The following is a 16,132-nucleotide window of genomic DNA, read 5'->3' on the forward strand; positions in this document are numbered from 1 at the left end:
TGTTCTTGGTGATTTCTGAAAACGGTTATGATCTTGATCCTGGATTCTGGAGAGAGAATTGTGGAATGGTGTTTGTGATTAGGGATGGCAATTGGATCCAAGCCCAATGGGTACCCGCAAAAAATACCCACGATGGGCGGGTAAATACCAACATTGTTGGGTATGGGCCTGGGCACGGGTAATTGCCCACAAATTTGAACGGGTATTGGTACGAGTACGGGCACTCTAGTGCCCACCCCGCCCCATGCCCGCACATTATATAGACTATACAAATAATTTTATTTATAATAAATTTAGTTAATTAATCTTAAGTCTTTGATATGAATTGTAATATGCATTTGTTTTTTATATTTTAGATTTTTTTTTTTGGTCAAGTTATTTTAGATATTTTTTATTTAGCTAAATAATATGATGCATAATATTTTATATGTTGATTTAACAGATTTCATAGCATATTTTAATTATATTGTGATATTTTTTTGCTATTTATTATCTTTTTGTTGTGAAAGTGCGAGTAATGGGTGCGGGTACGGGCACTTAGATACCCACAGGGTATGGGGACGGGTATCAAACTTATTGCTCACGAGGGTATGGGCTCGGGTATGGGAATTTTCTTAAAACGCGGGTATGGGGATGGGGACTATGGTACCCTGCCCAATGGGTACCCATTGCCATCTCTATTTGTGATGTGGCGTGTTGTGAATGGAATCTGTTATTGTGCATTGATGAGTTGGCCTTTATATAGGTGACAAGTGTGATGTTTTGGCCAATGAGCTTGTGACATGTGGACTTGAACTTGGCTTTGCTGCGTTTTAAGACTTGGGACCTTTCTGCAATTCTTGAAACACTGGGACTGACCTGCAATTTTAAAAAAAAAGGACTGGACTGCAAAATTTTTTTTAAGACTTAAAGGACTGAAGTGTAAATTGAAAAAGATTTTAAAAGGAAAATAAAAATGGGAAAAAGGACTAAAGCGCCATTATTAGAAATTGAAGGACTAAAAAGAAAGATAACAAAAGGACTAGAATGAAAATAAAAGGAAAATAGGGGCTAAAATAAAAATAATAAAATTTGGTAATTTTAAAATAAATGTATAGTGAAACAAATAAAAAACACAAAAAGGACTAAAATGAACCAACTACTAAATGAGGTACTTTAAAGTAACCTCTCTCTGTCAAAATTTCATGTGAAATGACCAAAATGCCCCTAGGGACTAAACTGACTCAAAATGACTCAGATGCAATTTTTGAAATGAATTTTGACATGAATTAAAGCAAGGACTTATACAAACCAATTGAAAGGACTCAGAGACAATTTTCAGGGATTTAAAATGAATTTGAATGCATGAAATGACTAAAATACCCTTTTTCATGAATTTTGCAAATAATATTGAAATAGAATGCAGAGAAAGATGTAATTGATCAAAGACAATTTCAAATGACTTGGAATGCAAGAAAGACACTTTTAGATGACTTGAAATGCAAGAAACATGGTCAAAGTCATATTTGAAAATATTTTTAACACAGACAGTAACATATGCAGATAAAGCAAAGTAAAGTATCAGGGTAAGGAGAAACCATTTGACAATTATCAGAGATAGAAAAGAGTTTTAGCAAATATTTTTAGGTCCAAAATTAGGGTATGACATGTATAACTAAAGCATTTCTAGTATTTTTATTGCACTGCTCACTGTTTTTGGATGCAGCTTAAAAGAGAGAAATAAGATTCTCAAACCTTTAAAAGATTGAGGATACACTTCCATGATGATGTCATAATTATTTTGTATATCTAAATTCAAAACTTATTGACAATTTGTGCAAAGAATGAAATAACTGCAAATACCATTCAGTACCTGTTTTAGTATTCTTGTATAAAGAAGATAGGTAGCTAACTTGACATCACACTCCCACATTAGTTTATGATTATGGATGACAATATATGTAAATATGATTTCAAGTTTTATTTTGAGCTAATGGTCATGAATCTGTAACAAAAGTGCAAGCTCTAATCTCATGAACCGAAACGTTTACTACATAAGTGCATTATATATTTAACATGAATTTCAAGCAAATTAAGAAAAAAAATGAAAGGAACAATGTTAAGTATTACTCTTTTTCTATTGAATGAAGTCCAGCAGAACAGATGCATAACAAAGCTCCCAAGAACAAATAACTAGCATATTGGAATCTTATATAACCAAACAAATATAACTAATGTAAAATGGCATTTGCAAAAGTCTCAAAGAAGTGCATAAGCACTAAGAAACAAGGCATCCATGATGCAAGAAAAGTTCCCTTTCATAATCACTAGGATGATAAAAAGGGGGAACTGTTATCTTTCTCAATGATGGCCTTGAAAGTACCATAATAGAAACTACATTACCAGCCACATTGTGACAATCCCTCAAATTGATCTCTCTCAGCTTTGTGCATTTTTCTACCACTTGCCTCACTCCTTTCTCTGTGACAGCATAACAATTTTCCAGGTCCAGTTGCAACAGGCCACAACAGCTCAATGAAATTGCATAGAGTGCGTCATCATCAGTTGCAGTCCAGGACAAGTTCAATACCTCTAATTTGGGAACTAGAGAGTTCATTTCAAATAGCTTAGCGCCGAAAGAGGAGGCTAAGCTTAAATGTCTAATATTACAACATCTCCTTAAAACTTCAGCAACACCATCAAATATACAACAACAAGAGCTCAAATCAAGAAGCTCCAAATTTGGGAAAAATGTAGCAAATATTTGGATGCTTTCGTCCATCAACCATGCATTGCCCTTCAAATGAAGAGACTTCACTTGAGGGCTTGCAACAAAATCTATCGAAGAATTCAGATTTTCCGCAACCATTTTCCCAATACTAGTTTCCTCCATATTGATATCGGCGAGTAAAGGACAGTGTTTAGCAAATGCAAACAATGTTGATTCCGTGAGATTGCTACAAAAACTAACGTTTATAGAAATCAAATCAGCAAGGAGCAAAGACAACCTAGCAAAATGTTGGTCATACAAAAAGTTGGCCTTTTGAAGATTCAAATGTTGAAGAGATTGACACTTAGATAACAAACGGTAGATTCCACTATAACTATAACCAAAACAACATTGGAAGCCAAGCCTCCTCAAAGGAAGGCATTCCTCTGCAAGAGAGAACAAGAGTTTATCCTCGAGACACGAAAAGGACAAATCAAGACAAGTCAAACCCTTTAAACTGAACAACGAGGCAGTGAAAAGGGCGTGAGGCCGATCTAATGCTAATACTGGTGAATTAGAGATGGTAAAAGACAAACACCTCAAACCTGGTCTCTCGCGGATAGCAGAAGCAACTCCGGCAACAGTTATATCATATACAGATATCATCTCGATCTCTTCGAGAAACTCACAATTCTTGCATAAATAAAAAAGTGATTGATCCGAGATGTTATTACCCGATAGATTAATTTTACGGAGCTTGGGGAGGGCCAAGGACACCTCCTTTAACTTAAAATCAAGCAGACCTAGCGAGTTACTGAGGTCGAGTTCCTGGAGGAAAGGAAAACAATTGAAGATGGGCGCCAGGTTGGGGAGTCTGCGACCATCCATGTCTATGCATTTGAGAGAGATCAAGGTCATCTTCATCTTTTCATTCAAAGCTTGCAGCCCATTGCTGGGCATGGCGGATCCGTTGGAGAGGTTGAGCGATCTAAGATCCAAAGAAAAAAGTGATATCTGGGTGAGAAGGTCGTCAAGGTCACCATGAAATCGGGAGAGGTCGAGGGATGTGAGGTTGGGAAATCTGTGGAGGAGGCGGGGGAGGAAAGGAATGGTTAGATCGCATATAGTGAGGGATGATCGAAAACGGTTGGTAATGGAGAGAAACTGTTTGGAAACGAGGGAGAGATGTTCCAAGTAACGGTGGTGGTGGTCGTGGCCGTCGTTGAGGAATTGAAACACAGACTCCCAACACTCGTCCGGTAGATACAAACCTGCTGCCATTTGTTTTCTTGGAACACACGTCATGTGTTGGTGGAGAAAGGCCACAGGGGTCGACTCTGTGGAGAGTGTGAATGAATCAATGTATATCGTGGGTAGGGTTTGTAACTTCAAACGTATCCGCTAGGTTTGGATTGTTATTTTTTTTTTTAATAAATAGGTTTGGCTTTTTTGAAAAGATCTTAACCATTTAAAAATAGTCAATTGGTTGTAACAAAAAAAGTAGTCAATTGGCAAAAATATATTTATTTACATTACTGATCTTTTTACTCAATTCGTTTTGATGGATTTATCTTCTAAAAGATTCACTTTTGTCCTTTATTTTTAGAACACTACAAAATTACAATTTAAGGAAATGGAATTTGAAATGTCTATTCTATTGCCCAATCTACTGCTGAACTATATATGGTTAATTACTTACTATGTACTCATATTAATCTTGAAACTTTTGTTTTGACTATTTGTGCCTTGCTGTTGAAGTGTCCTGTAGTTCCTAGAAAGTCGTTGAAACCTGATAACAAAAGGATTGGATTTTCCTTCAAAGAAAAAAAGAGGATTGGATTTAAATGCACATATTCAATATGCATGTAATACATCAGTGGCATTTGAACTTAATGAAAACATATTGATAATGATTCATTAGCACATGTTGGTTGGATAGTTTAACTGATTTGAGCATGGTTAAATTAAAGAATTTGAGGTTTTAGATTCAAACATAGATAAATAAGTAAATACTCCCTCCGTTTTAAAATGAGTGTCGCTTTAGCCAAAAAAAATTGTTTCAAAATGAGTGTCGCTTTACATTTCCAATACAACTTTAATTTTTTTCTTCCAACTTTACCCTCTCCAACTTTTCTCTCACACAATTTTCAATGCAACTTTAATTTTGTCTTTTTCTTATAAAGTAAGAGCAGTTTAATAAAAGCGTTATATCCAATGATTATTTCATTCTATTTCTTAATCTGTGTGTCAAAGCCTAAAACGACACTCATTTTGAAACGGAGGGAGTATTAATCTAACAACTAACTATTAACACTTGTCATTAGAAAAAACAAAAAAAAAATCATTAACACGTGGCACAACGCCATTTCTCAACCATTCCATCATCATCGTTTTCTTCATTTTTATTTTTAGTATCTTAGCAATAATGACTCTTGTTTAGGTTGTTTTGTTTTGTTATGTGTTTATTATAACACAATAACTAGTGATTGCTTCTTTTGTAAAGAAAAAAGCTCTAAATCCCATTCAACTTATTGATGTAACTTGTGTCCATAATCTTCTTCTGACGCATGCTTTACATTTTTGGTTAGTAAATCTTTGAAGCTTTACGGGAGCAATTGCTTGCATTTATATAGGCTATCTTTATGTGCCGTAAATATGAAATCATAATCTATCGGAGATGTTGTTTCTATGCTAATGATTGATCTATAAAATGCATGCTGGTCATCAAAGGAGCATGCATGTTGTGGTCTATCTTTTTCTTTATTTATTATTTTTTTCCAGTCTCTGGATTCATTTTGTCAAAGATTCTTTATGTTTAAATTACTCCCTCCGTCCCTCAATAGATGACCTAGTTGATTCAGACACACGTAACAATGCATATGTTTTATCTTTGATATCTTCAATTCTCTACTAAAAAAATTATAAAAATTTAATTATTTAAAAATATTCATCGAGACGAATCCAACAACATCTTACATGATATTATTTATCTTTGTGAATTGGTAGAAAAATGTGGTCAAAGTATGTCAAGTCAATAATATATATTGTCAACTAGGTCATCTATTGAGGGACAGAGGGAATACTTTTTAAAATATTCGGTTTATAACTTCTGTCCGTTATTTATTGGTAGTATCAATTTCTATTTCTATGTTCTAAGCTTTCGTGTATATTAAGAGTGCTAAGGATTTACTTACGTTACTATTGATATTGAGTGTAGTTGATTATTTATGGTCACATTAATTTTTGAAGTGTTGAAAGGCTTGTATGACTTGTGTGGTCTTGTTACAAAGTATGGATGAAAATAGGTTAGATTGGTCTACGATCTAGCCTACAATGTATTAAGGTAAGACAAACTCTTCTTAGACAAAGAAGAATTGAAATTGTTTTAAGTCTATTTAACTAAAATGATCAAACAACTGACCATTAAAAAGACTATTTATCTTATCAAGTCAACATGCTGAAGTAAACATTTTTTTAAAGATTCTTACTTACTTAAGTAAATATGAATAATAATGTTTACTACTAATATCATTATATCATATTTTGCATTTTAAATTAAATTATTATAAGTTTATTAAATTTTTTAACAATTTAAACTTCATCAATATATTAGCCACTTCAACCGCTTTTTATAGCCTAAGTTTTTTTCCTTGATGAGAACTTATGTGAGATTATGTATAGGTTTTAACGTCAAAAAAAAATGTATAGGTTTTAAAATTATAAAGGGTGTCCGTGTAATTTTAACATATCTTAGAAGAGATGAGTGTAAATTTTCTCTTTCATTATTGATTAATTCCATTTATACTTCTAACTTCATTTTGGAGCTGACCATGGGTAAAAATAATATCAAAACTAATAAAGAAATATACGATCTACATCTTACATAAGTGGTATAATAATGTGTATCTTCAAGTAAATATGCATAAAAGTACATTTTATCCATCAAGATTTTAAAATTCGGATATATGAAATGGACTTTATGCACATCTAAATACTAAAATTTCAAATAGTTAAAAACAAAATCCTATCTTTTCCTTTTTAACGACGGACTTCTGTCCTCGTGAACTTAACTCAATTGATAAAGACAGTGCATAAAAATATGCAAAGTCCGACGTTCAGACCCCAACTACCACAAAAAAAAAAAACGGACTTCTCATAATAACGCGTCTCTATTTTAAAACACAGATCAAATGTCATTGAAATTTAAAATTTCAACGAGGCTATTTTTGGAAAAGAGTTTCACTACCCTCCCGTCCAACTTCCCTCTCATCTTTGTCCTTGCTTACTTAGTAAAATGAGTTTCAACTTGCATGTGTCATTACTCATTCCCCATTTATTTAATGAAATTGCCAGCTCATCACTCATAACCGTTTTGCTTCTGAACTTCTTACTATATATACTATGTTTTAGCGCCATTTCACATATTTGAAAGTAGAAAGAAGAAAACGATAAGAGAGAGAGAGAGAGAGAGAGAGAAGAGAATTGAAGGTTGAAGATGGAGAAGAAAGGATCTGAGAAGAAAGATGAAGTTCCCAAAGTTTCAGGTAAGCTTAGTTTTCTTTGATTTCAACTCATCACTCTTCATTCTTCATTTTTCTTTTTGGTGATTTTCACCGTTTCTTCTTCTATCTGATTTTGAAAATGTGAATGTAGATCTGAGCGATTTATCAAACATTGTTAATTATTAACCGAAATTTTCATAATTTTTCTGTTATATTCATGTTATTTCTTCATCTTGTTGTGTAGTTGTTGATGATGGAAGCTCTAAGAAACCAGATCTGGTGAAGGATTCATCAAACACTGGTGATTATGAACTGAAACTAACAAATCATATTTTATTATTAATTTTAGTTGTATGTTCATATTCTTTTTCATTTTCTGTAGTTGTTGATGGAAGCTCCAAGAACCTAGATCTGTTGAAGGATTCATCAAATTCTGGTGAATAAACATTATATTTCACTAATCATATATTCTATTTCATTCACTCTTTATAATTTATTTTTTATTTTATTTTTTTAATTTTTGTAGTTGTTGATGGAAATTCTGAGGACATTGCTGTTAAGCGTGAGTAATCTTTTACTGTAATTTTTTGTAACTTCTATTTTTGTATTTCAATTTCTGTTATGTTTTTTTTTCTTTTCTAGTTGCTGTAAATTCCTAAGATTATAAATCGAAATCTTCAATTGTTATCATTTTTTTTTTGTTCGTATGATTTTGTGTAGCTGCTGATGGAAGTTCTAAGGATCTCAGTGATAAGCGTGAGTAATGCTTTTATGGATTTTTTTTTTTTTGTAACTTCATATATTTTGGTATTTCAAGTTCTGTTTTGTTTTTTGTAGTTGCTGAAAAATCACATGACATTCTTCAAAGGCTTCAGAAGGCTTGTGGTGACGAAGATCCTAATACTGAGGTTAAGGAAAGACTTGTTGATCTTTTCAAGAACAAACCTGCAAACTCTGGTAAAAGTGAACCTGCAACATTTTTAATTTTGTACTGTTTTTAGCGATATTAAGTTTTTATTGAACTATATAAATTTGTTCTTATTTTCTTTTATCTTCTCGTTGTTTATAGTGAATGATGATGAAGAAGTAAATAAGGCGTGTGATGTTATTGATGAATTTCTGGAGGGAGATAATCGTTTAGGTGATGAGAATAAAATCTTCAATAAGAAAAGGAATTTTCGATATAGTCAATTTACATTATTAGGTTATTAGATTAAATTATATTGAACTGTTTCTATGGTTTTTGATGTAGCTGCTGCGATAAGGGAAATGGAGACTGATGGTGATAGTACATAATTATTTTTTATTATTATGATTCTTCCATAATTTTACTTCAATTTTTTTCTTATTATTTTATTTATTTCTGTAGTTGGAGTTGGAATGTTGCTTGCACAAAAGGAACTTGGTGCAGTTATAAAGAATGATGAGAAAGAAAAGAAGGCTAAGAAACAGAAAACCACTAAGTAGGTTTGTGGTCTTGTGGAGCATTGATCAATTGGATTTCTTGGATGTCTAGCTTGTGTGGATACATTGAATTTCTATGATGTTTAGCTTGTGTGGATACATCACGTTACATTGGATTTCCTTTGATGTAGCCTGTTTCCAACATGTTTTGGGCTCAAATAATACTTCATTTCTTGTTAGATACTACATATTATTAAATCTTGTGCCTTTTGTTTAGGAGAACAAATATTGCGTCTCTGCTTCCTTCAAAAATAAAATATTGCGTCTCTGCTTGCGAGTTAGTAAATTAATTTACCAACGCTATGCAATATATTTTTGAACGACGTTACCTTCAAATAAAATGATGTTCGTATTAAATTAAGCGTAGTGTTTTTATAGAATACAAATTTCGTCTAACAAATTAGTCAAAAAAATAATGTTTGACCGTATGGAAAAAGAAACTGTTGAAAGTATATGTTTAAGTATAATTTTAAAATGACGCGAAAAATGACAAGTCAAAGACTCAAAGAAATGAAAGCAAGAAAAAAGTGACTTGAAACAATTTATCTTTGAAATTTTACAAGAATGAGGTGACTTAATCACCCTGATGATGGCAATCCTCTTAAGCCTAACTATATGTTTCTTCTTCTCAATCTCTGTAAAACCAAAAAAACTCGGTATTACTTTATTTTTATTTTTAAGTTGACCATAGCTAACAAGTAACAAGGTTAATAACCAATCCATGGTTTATAAAGTTTTACATAAAATTACATGTGGCATTTACCATGGGAAGGGCTAATCCCTTCCCACCATGGGAAAGGTGGTATTTTACCTGCAACTGCCAGTCAAACAGGTTGACATTGGTTTTGTTTGGTCTTTCAATTCAGCCAAAAAAATCATTAAATGACTTATTATACTAGATTGTGAACTACACCTCCCCTTTAAAAAAAGTACTATCCACACCACAAAATCCACATCAAAAAACAGACTCCACTCTTCTCTCCTTGTTCACACGAGCTCAGCAACAACACCCATGAAGAGAGGCTTGAGAAAAAATCATGAAAGAAAACCCCACATCTTTACTTGTTTCCTAATTGCTTCTTGAAGAGAGACTTGTTATCTATCTTCTGGTTGTCGAAAATTCCACACCTTCATCCACTTGGTTGCTGAAAATCTTCAGATCTGAGCCATATTTGTGAAACTTCTGGCTAATTTTTGTCATTTAGTGTCATTTATTCTTCTAATATTTCTGAATTCTCAGTTGATGGTTCACACTGTTTGTCATTTCTTAATTCTAGCTTTAGTAGTTTACGTGCATACATATGCCTATTAATGTTGTCAAAGAACATATAATGACAAAATTGCTACCAAGTGTTATAGGTTTCTCGAATGCCCGTGTCTGAAAATGGACGGTGGCGGGCGCTTCTGATTATTAGTGATGATGATGGCGATGCGTTTATTCTGATATTATGTGTGCCTTTGGCATCAATTAGTAGCATGTTGGTTTTGATTTTTGCTACAAATATTAAAAATATAAATAAAATAAAAGTGAGTAATTTATAATAGTAAGGAAGGAATACGTCCCTGGCTGTAGATTATTTAACTGCTCTAATGAGCATTTAGAGCTTGAGAATCAACAAGTTATATGAATGATATTTAAAATGGACTGGTCTGGTGTTTTTTGAGCTTCGTTAGTAAGTTATGGCAGCCACTAATTTATTACAGAAGCATGAAAGGGAAGTAGCTACCTGAGAAATTTAGTGGGTTGGTTGTAATAATTTAGTGGGGTCAAATTTTTTGTAAAATTTTAAAAACAAAAAGTCATCAATAAGTTGCAAGTGGACAATCTCAACCATTCAATATTTTTATTAATATATCAATGGTTCACATTCACCTTTCCCATGGTGGGAAAGGATTAAACCTTCACATGGTAAATGCCACCAAAATTACAAGTAACAAATTAATGGTGCACTTGCCTGCCTCTAGAGTCTAGACCCTGGTCCCTTAACACTAGCACGCCACTAGAGTCTAGGATCCAACATTCACCTTTCCCATGGTGGGAAAGGATTAAACCTTCCCATGGTAAATGCCACCAAAATTACAAGTAACAAATTAATGGTGCACTTGCCTGCCTCTAGAGTCTAGACCCTGGTCCCTTAACACTAGCACGCCACTAGAGTCTAGGATCCAGGTCAAATAGGATATGGACGTGACATGCCTTCAGGTTGGGTTATCTACATTTGTGACGGTGGGACTAAAATGGCTAAATCAATTGGATAAGAAACGAATTGGATTTAGTTCACCGAAAAGGTTGGATTTTTTTTTTTAAGGGAGAAAAGGTTGGACTTTAGTTCACCAAAAAAAAATTATGGTCATAATTCTATTGGTTTCTCCTTAAAAAAAAAAATTTATTATATTGGTTTCTCGTAAGTATTTTTTTTTATATTCTAAAATATCATTTTTTTTAAGGAAATTCTAAAATATCATTTGTTTAGCAAATATAGGTTGAATTATATTTTGGTTTATATAATTTGAAACTTCTATTTCTAAAAATTTCAGAACAATATTGTTCATAATAGTATGAATGCAGAGTGAAAAGGCGGACACTCACGTATTCGTCTTTTCGCTCTTTTTATTGCGCTAACGTTTGAAAATTCTGAATGATATTTTTTTATGAAATTTTAATATTGATTAAAAGTAAAAATATAAATTTTTTTTCTTTTAAAATATAATAAATCAAGCTAACCATGATTATCTATTTCGATGAAACCAACAATATAACACAAATATATAATCTAAATTCTTATTTTTTAATGACACCAACAACGATATTCATTATAAAAAAAAGTTGTTGTTTAAGGATATAATTGGGATAATGAAAAAGTAAGTATATATACACTTATCTAGTTTGTTATACTTTTAAAATGATAAATGAAAAAATTTGACAAGTTGTTAACACTTTTATTTTAATATTTAAATTTATTCTTATCTATTTGTTACATGTATTATTTGTATTGAAAATTGATAGCATTTTTTAAAAAAGAAAAAGAAAAAGTTAGCACAAAAGAGTTGAAATAAATTATTTTCTTTATATATAGTATAAATAATTAAAAATCTTAAAAAAAAAACACAATTGAAAATGTATAAAATTAAAAGAGACAAAAATGTAAAGAGACAAAAAATGAATAAGTAATTAGTCAAGGAATTAAACATCTTTTGATAAATTGAAGCAAATGCGTCGGAGTTCGAAACCTTACAATTATGACATTTTCGCCCATTTGAATTAAGATTTGTAAATTTGAGGAATTACTCCCTCCAATCCTTTTTAAGTGTCTTTTTAGGGTACTTTTTTCGTTCCTATTTAACTGTCTTTTTGATGTTTTAAGGGTACGATTTATCAATTATATCCTTTGTCAATTACTCTTATCTTTTTCAATAAAACTAATTAATGTTATCTATTTGAAAAACTAAAGTTTGCTTTTGTTTCTTGTTATCTTCAAATTTAAACAAAACTTTGTTACAAACAATGGTTCCAAGAAGAGTTAAAATTCTATAAAAAAAAAAATTGTAGCAATTGTTAAAAAATTCAAGTGCAAAGTAAAATAACAGATTTGAGAGAAGAAAAATAAAAGACTCTATGAATGTTCAAAAAGAAGAAAAAGTGGAAGACTCGTTGAAATTGCTGATGAGAGGTGAAGAGGAAGCAATAGTTGAAGACTCATTTGACAAGATACAAGAACAAGATGACAATGAAGAGTAAGAAGTCTCATCAATATAATTTTTATATTGACTTAAAATAATAAAAAAGATGTGCACAATATATATTTAAAAAATTGACAATTTTTTGTTATGAGAGAGAGAGAGCGCGCGCAAAAAAATAGGAATTTGTTGGAGAAAAAGATAATAACCAACAATTGTTTGTTACAAGAGAAGGATAACATATTAAATTTATTGGAAAGATAAAGTGTGTGCAAAAAATAGAAATTTATTTGTGGATTAAAATGAGGGTATAATAGGAAGAAAATGTGAAAAAATACACATAACCATTTTAGTGTTAATTTTCTAAAAAGACACTTAAAAAGGAACGGAGAAAGTAACATTTATTGATAATCCACTTGAATTAATATAGCGGTGTTGGATTAATGCTCTTGATTGTGTTTATCATCAATGTCTAAGGTTAGATTTATTTTGATGTCAATCTGATTAGTAATTTTAATTTTAAAGTGAGAGTGCATGGTATTAATATCATATTATGTTGTCAAAAGAAGAGGAATAAATTCTACGTACTTACAACAACAATTTTATTTCTACACAAATGTGTTTTTTATCATGTATCATTTTTTTTTAAAATTGGAGTTCATATCACGTATTTTATCAGGATGCCCTTACTTAATAACCAAGTTGAGCATCATTTTAAACATGATGCCCATAGATACATGCAAATAACATTATATTGTTAGAACGTGATTGTGTAAATTGAAAAGTTCAGGGTTAATAGTGTTTTTTTGAGGGAGGGTTAATAGTGTTTTACCCCCTGTAATATATGTCATTTTTGGTTTTACATCCTGTAATTTTTTTTTTTGATTTACCCATGTAAAAAAATTGTTTTGATTTACCCCCTAATAGGTCATTCAAAAACCAATTTTTATTTTATTTTTCAGAAATTTTAGTTTTTGAATGACCTATTAAAGGGCAAATCAAAACAATTTTTTTACAGGGGGTAAATAAAAAAAAATTACAAAATGTAAAACCGAAAATGATCTATATTACGAGAGTAAAGCACCGTTAACCCAAAAAAATTATGTCATACATATTGCTAGTTTATACGCAACACTATTGTTTGTATAATAATGGAAGTATGATTTTTATGAAGATTTGTAAATGAGTGATGACACATTTAACATGACTTCTACATATATGCGCGTCGGATCAAGTTTGAGGCTTAAGTTGTGTGATGTGTTATTTTTCAATGATCTGAAACCTTAAATTTATACAAAAAATAAATAATAATTAAACAGTTTAAAAAGGTAAAATAAACAATATATGAGTAGTCCCTAGTATAACTAAGTTCAGAAGGACATATCATTATATATATTGGATTTGATGTTTGAGCACAAATTTTCTGCTAAATACTTAACTTAAACATGAAGTTTTAATCATTAGATTATTTGATAAGAAAAACATTTTATAAGTGTAAGTAAGAAATTTATATTTGATATTGCAATCATAAACAAGAATATCCATGGTTGATAGCCTAACGTCCCCTTTTTCAGGACATCAAATTTTTATGATGTCGCTTAGTAGTTTATAGAAACTTATATTAAAATAGACAGTTTATATAATATTTCTATAATATTATTCTTTTAATATTATCTTTCATTTGATTATGTTTTACAATTTTATCGTTCTTTGTCTATGCCGAAAAACAAACACATAAGTGTCTGTGTTGACATTCGTGATCAAAGAGTAATAAAAGTAGTACATATTCTATGAAGTTCACATACTTCAAATATGGAGACGGATTTGTATCGTATATCAATACTCCATGGATACGTACCCACAGATACTTATAAGATACTTCACAGATACGTATCTTAGAAAAAATGAAGGGGAAAAGCAAGTATTTGTTGTGAAAATTCAATGGACATGTATATGATTCAATCAAGATAATTGTTTTTCGATTAACCAATTTAAAATTATGTTTTTGTTGGATGAAGGTAACGAGAGAGAGATAATTTAATCAATTAACATTAAACAATCTTTGTTTTGAGTTCCTTTATTGATGTATTTGTTGATGCCCTAATATATGAATAAAAATAGAATATGATTTATACGAAAACTTCACATTTTTTATTTTATCACATGTATTATATATTGTAAATTGTAATTTTTATGTTTATATAGTAATAAAGTCTAGTCAATGTTTTTTTAAAGTAATTTAAATGCATATAAATTTAAGTATAATTTTTTTTAACGTATTTTAATCGTATCGTATCTTAAATTTTAAATATTTCGCGTTACATGCATATGACAGGTAGTTGGGCTTCAATAGATATCCAACTCGAACCAATAAGTTAAAGACTTACTTTTCCCACTCTATCCAATTCTCACACACCCTGTAAAATTTCCAAAAAATGTCCTTGGTAGTTCGGATATAAAATCCAAAAACATCCAAAGTGAGTTCGGATTCTAAAATCCGGACAATGCTTATTTATAATCAGCCATCAGACTCTCACAATTCAGCAGTTTTGAGTTTTGCTTTTAAAAACAACAAAAAAAACTAAGTAGAAAATGCAAAAAACCAGTCAAATAAAATCATAAAAATTTAAAAATACGACCAAAAAATTCTAAAAATCAAATAAAACTATTGCAAAAAATTTCTGAATTTTTTGAGAATAAGAAAAATTTAAAAAAATGAAAAATGGGTCTAAACGATGGAATTTTGGATTTTGATCCTTGATTTTTTTTTATTTGCTGGGGAAGTTTCAGAGTAACATGATCAAGTAGCCTGAAAACTCAATTTTTGACTAGGAACAGCTAACAATGACCCAAACCAGAAGGATGGGAGTTGAGAAGATTAATATTGTCCATAAAATGACTATCCATGTTACAAACATGTTCAGAATTTGTGCTGATACAGTTCAGATTATATAATCCGAACTGTTTTTCACTTGAAAAAAAATAGTGTTTAGGGTATATTCGGATTATATAATCCGGAAAAATCATATAGCGCGTCCTATTTTTTGAGGATTTCGGATTACAAAATCCGAAATTATGACTCATTTTTTCACCCTAGGGCGCGCGAGAAAGTGAGAAAAGTAATAGTTAAAACCCTAATATACGTCGACAAAATCACACTCCACAACCTCCTATTCCTTTCTCTCAACCTCGACCACTTTGTCGTACCTCCACCACCAATATGCGATGGAACTCGGAGAATATGGCTGATGTTTCAAGAAAAAGATTGGCAGTAGATTTGTATTTACCCGACGAGTGTTGGGAGTCTGTGTTCCAATTCCTCAATGAGGACAACTACGGTGGCCAGAGTTACTTGGAACATCTCTCCCTCGTTTCCAAGCAGTTCCTCTCCATCACCAACCGTCTCCGATCATCCCTCACTCTCCGTGGTCTTCTTTTCCTCGATAGCTTCCGTCTTCCTTTCCTCGCTCGTCTCTTCCACAGGTTTCCCGCCCTCACATCCCTCGACCTCACGCAAATTCACTGTGACCTCAACGACCTTCTCAGCAAAATATCACATTTTTCTTTAAACCTCGTATCGCTAAACCTCTCCAACGGATCATCCGCCATTCCCGACAATGGGTTGCAAGCTTTGAACGGAAATATGAAGAAAACTTTGACCTCTCTCAAATGCTTTGACATGGTTCCTTCTAGAAACAACGACTTGTTACTCACTCTCAATTGTTTTCCTTTCCTCCAAGAAGTCGACCTTAGTTCCCCGAGAGGTATACTTCAGGTTGGGGTAAGGAAAGTTGTCTTG

General features: G+C 31.7%; 2 protein-coding genes across 3 annotated transcripts; one reads left to right on the forward strand and one right to left on the reverse strand.

Moving 5' to 3' along the window:
• Positions 1-1,939: 1,939 nt before the first annotated feature.
• Positions 1,940-4,012, reverse strand: LOC146920812 (F-box protein At1g47056-like). The gene has a single exon (XM_085710738.1). The coding sequence runs from the start codon at positions 3,992-3,994 to the stop codon at positions 2,258-2,260; it is 1,737 nt and encodes a 578-aa protein (XP_085566864.1). The 5' UTR covers positions 3,995-4,012; the 3' UTR covers positions 1,940-2,257.
• A 3,066-nt stretch (positions 4,013-7,078) lies between these two features.
• Positions 7,079-8,881, forward strand: LOC146920813 (uncharacterized). 2 transcript variants are annotated; one of them, XM_085710739.1, is made up of 9 exons: positions 7,085-7,233; positions 7,436-7,492; positions 7,574-7,627; positions 7,718-7,753; positions 7,912-7,947; positions 8,029-8,148; positions 8,261-8,332; positions 8,444-8,473; positions 8,561-8,881. In XM_085710739.1, the coding sequence occupies exons 1-9, from the start codon at positions 7,185-7,187 to the stop codon at positions 8,656-8,658; spliced, it is 552 nt and encodes a 183-aa protein (XP_085566865.1). In that variant the 5' UTR covers positions 7,085-7,184; the 3' UTR covers positions 8,659-8,881. The 2 variants fall into 2 exon arrangements, with proteins under 2 accessions (XP_085566866.1, XP_085566865.1); XM_085710740.1 differs by lacking the exons at positions 8,261-8,332; positions 8,444-8,473 and having other exon boundaries at positions 7,079-7,233.
• The last annotated feature ends 7,251 nt before the right edge of the window (positions 8,882-16,132 follow it).

This window comes from Medicago sativa, chromosome 5, assembly GCF_051527215.1.
Source record: "Medicago sativa cultivar Bolivia chromosome 5, Bolivia_mono, whole genome shotgun sequence".
Classification (NCBI taxonomy): domain Eukaryota; kingdom Viridiplantae; phylum Streptophyta; class Magnoliopsida; order Fabales; family Fabaceae; genus Medicago; species Medicago sativa.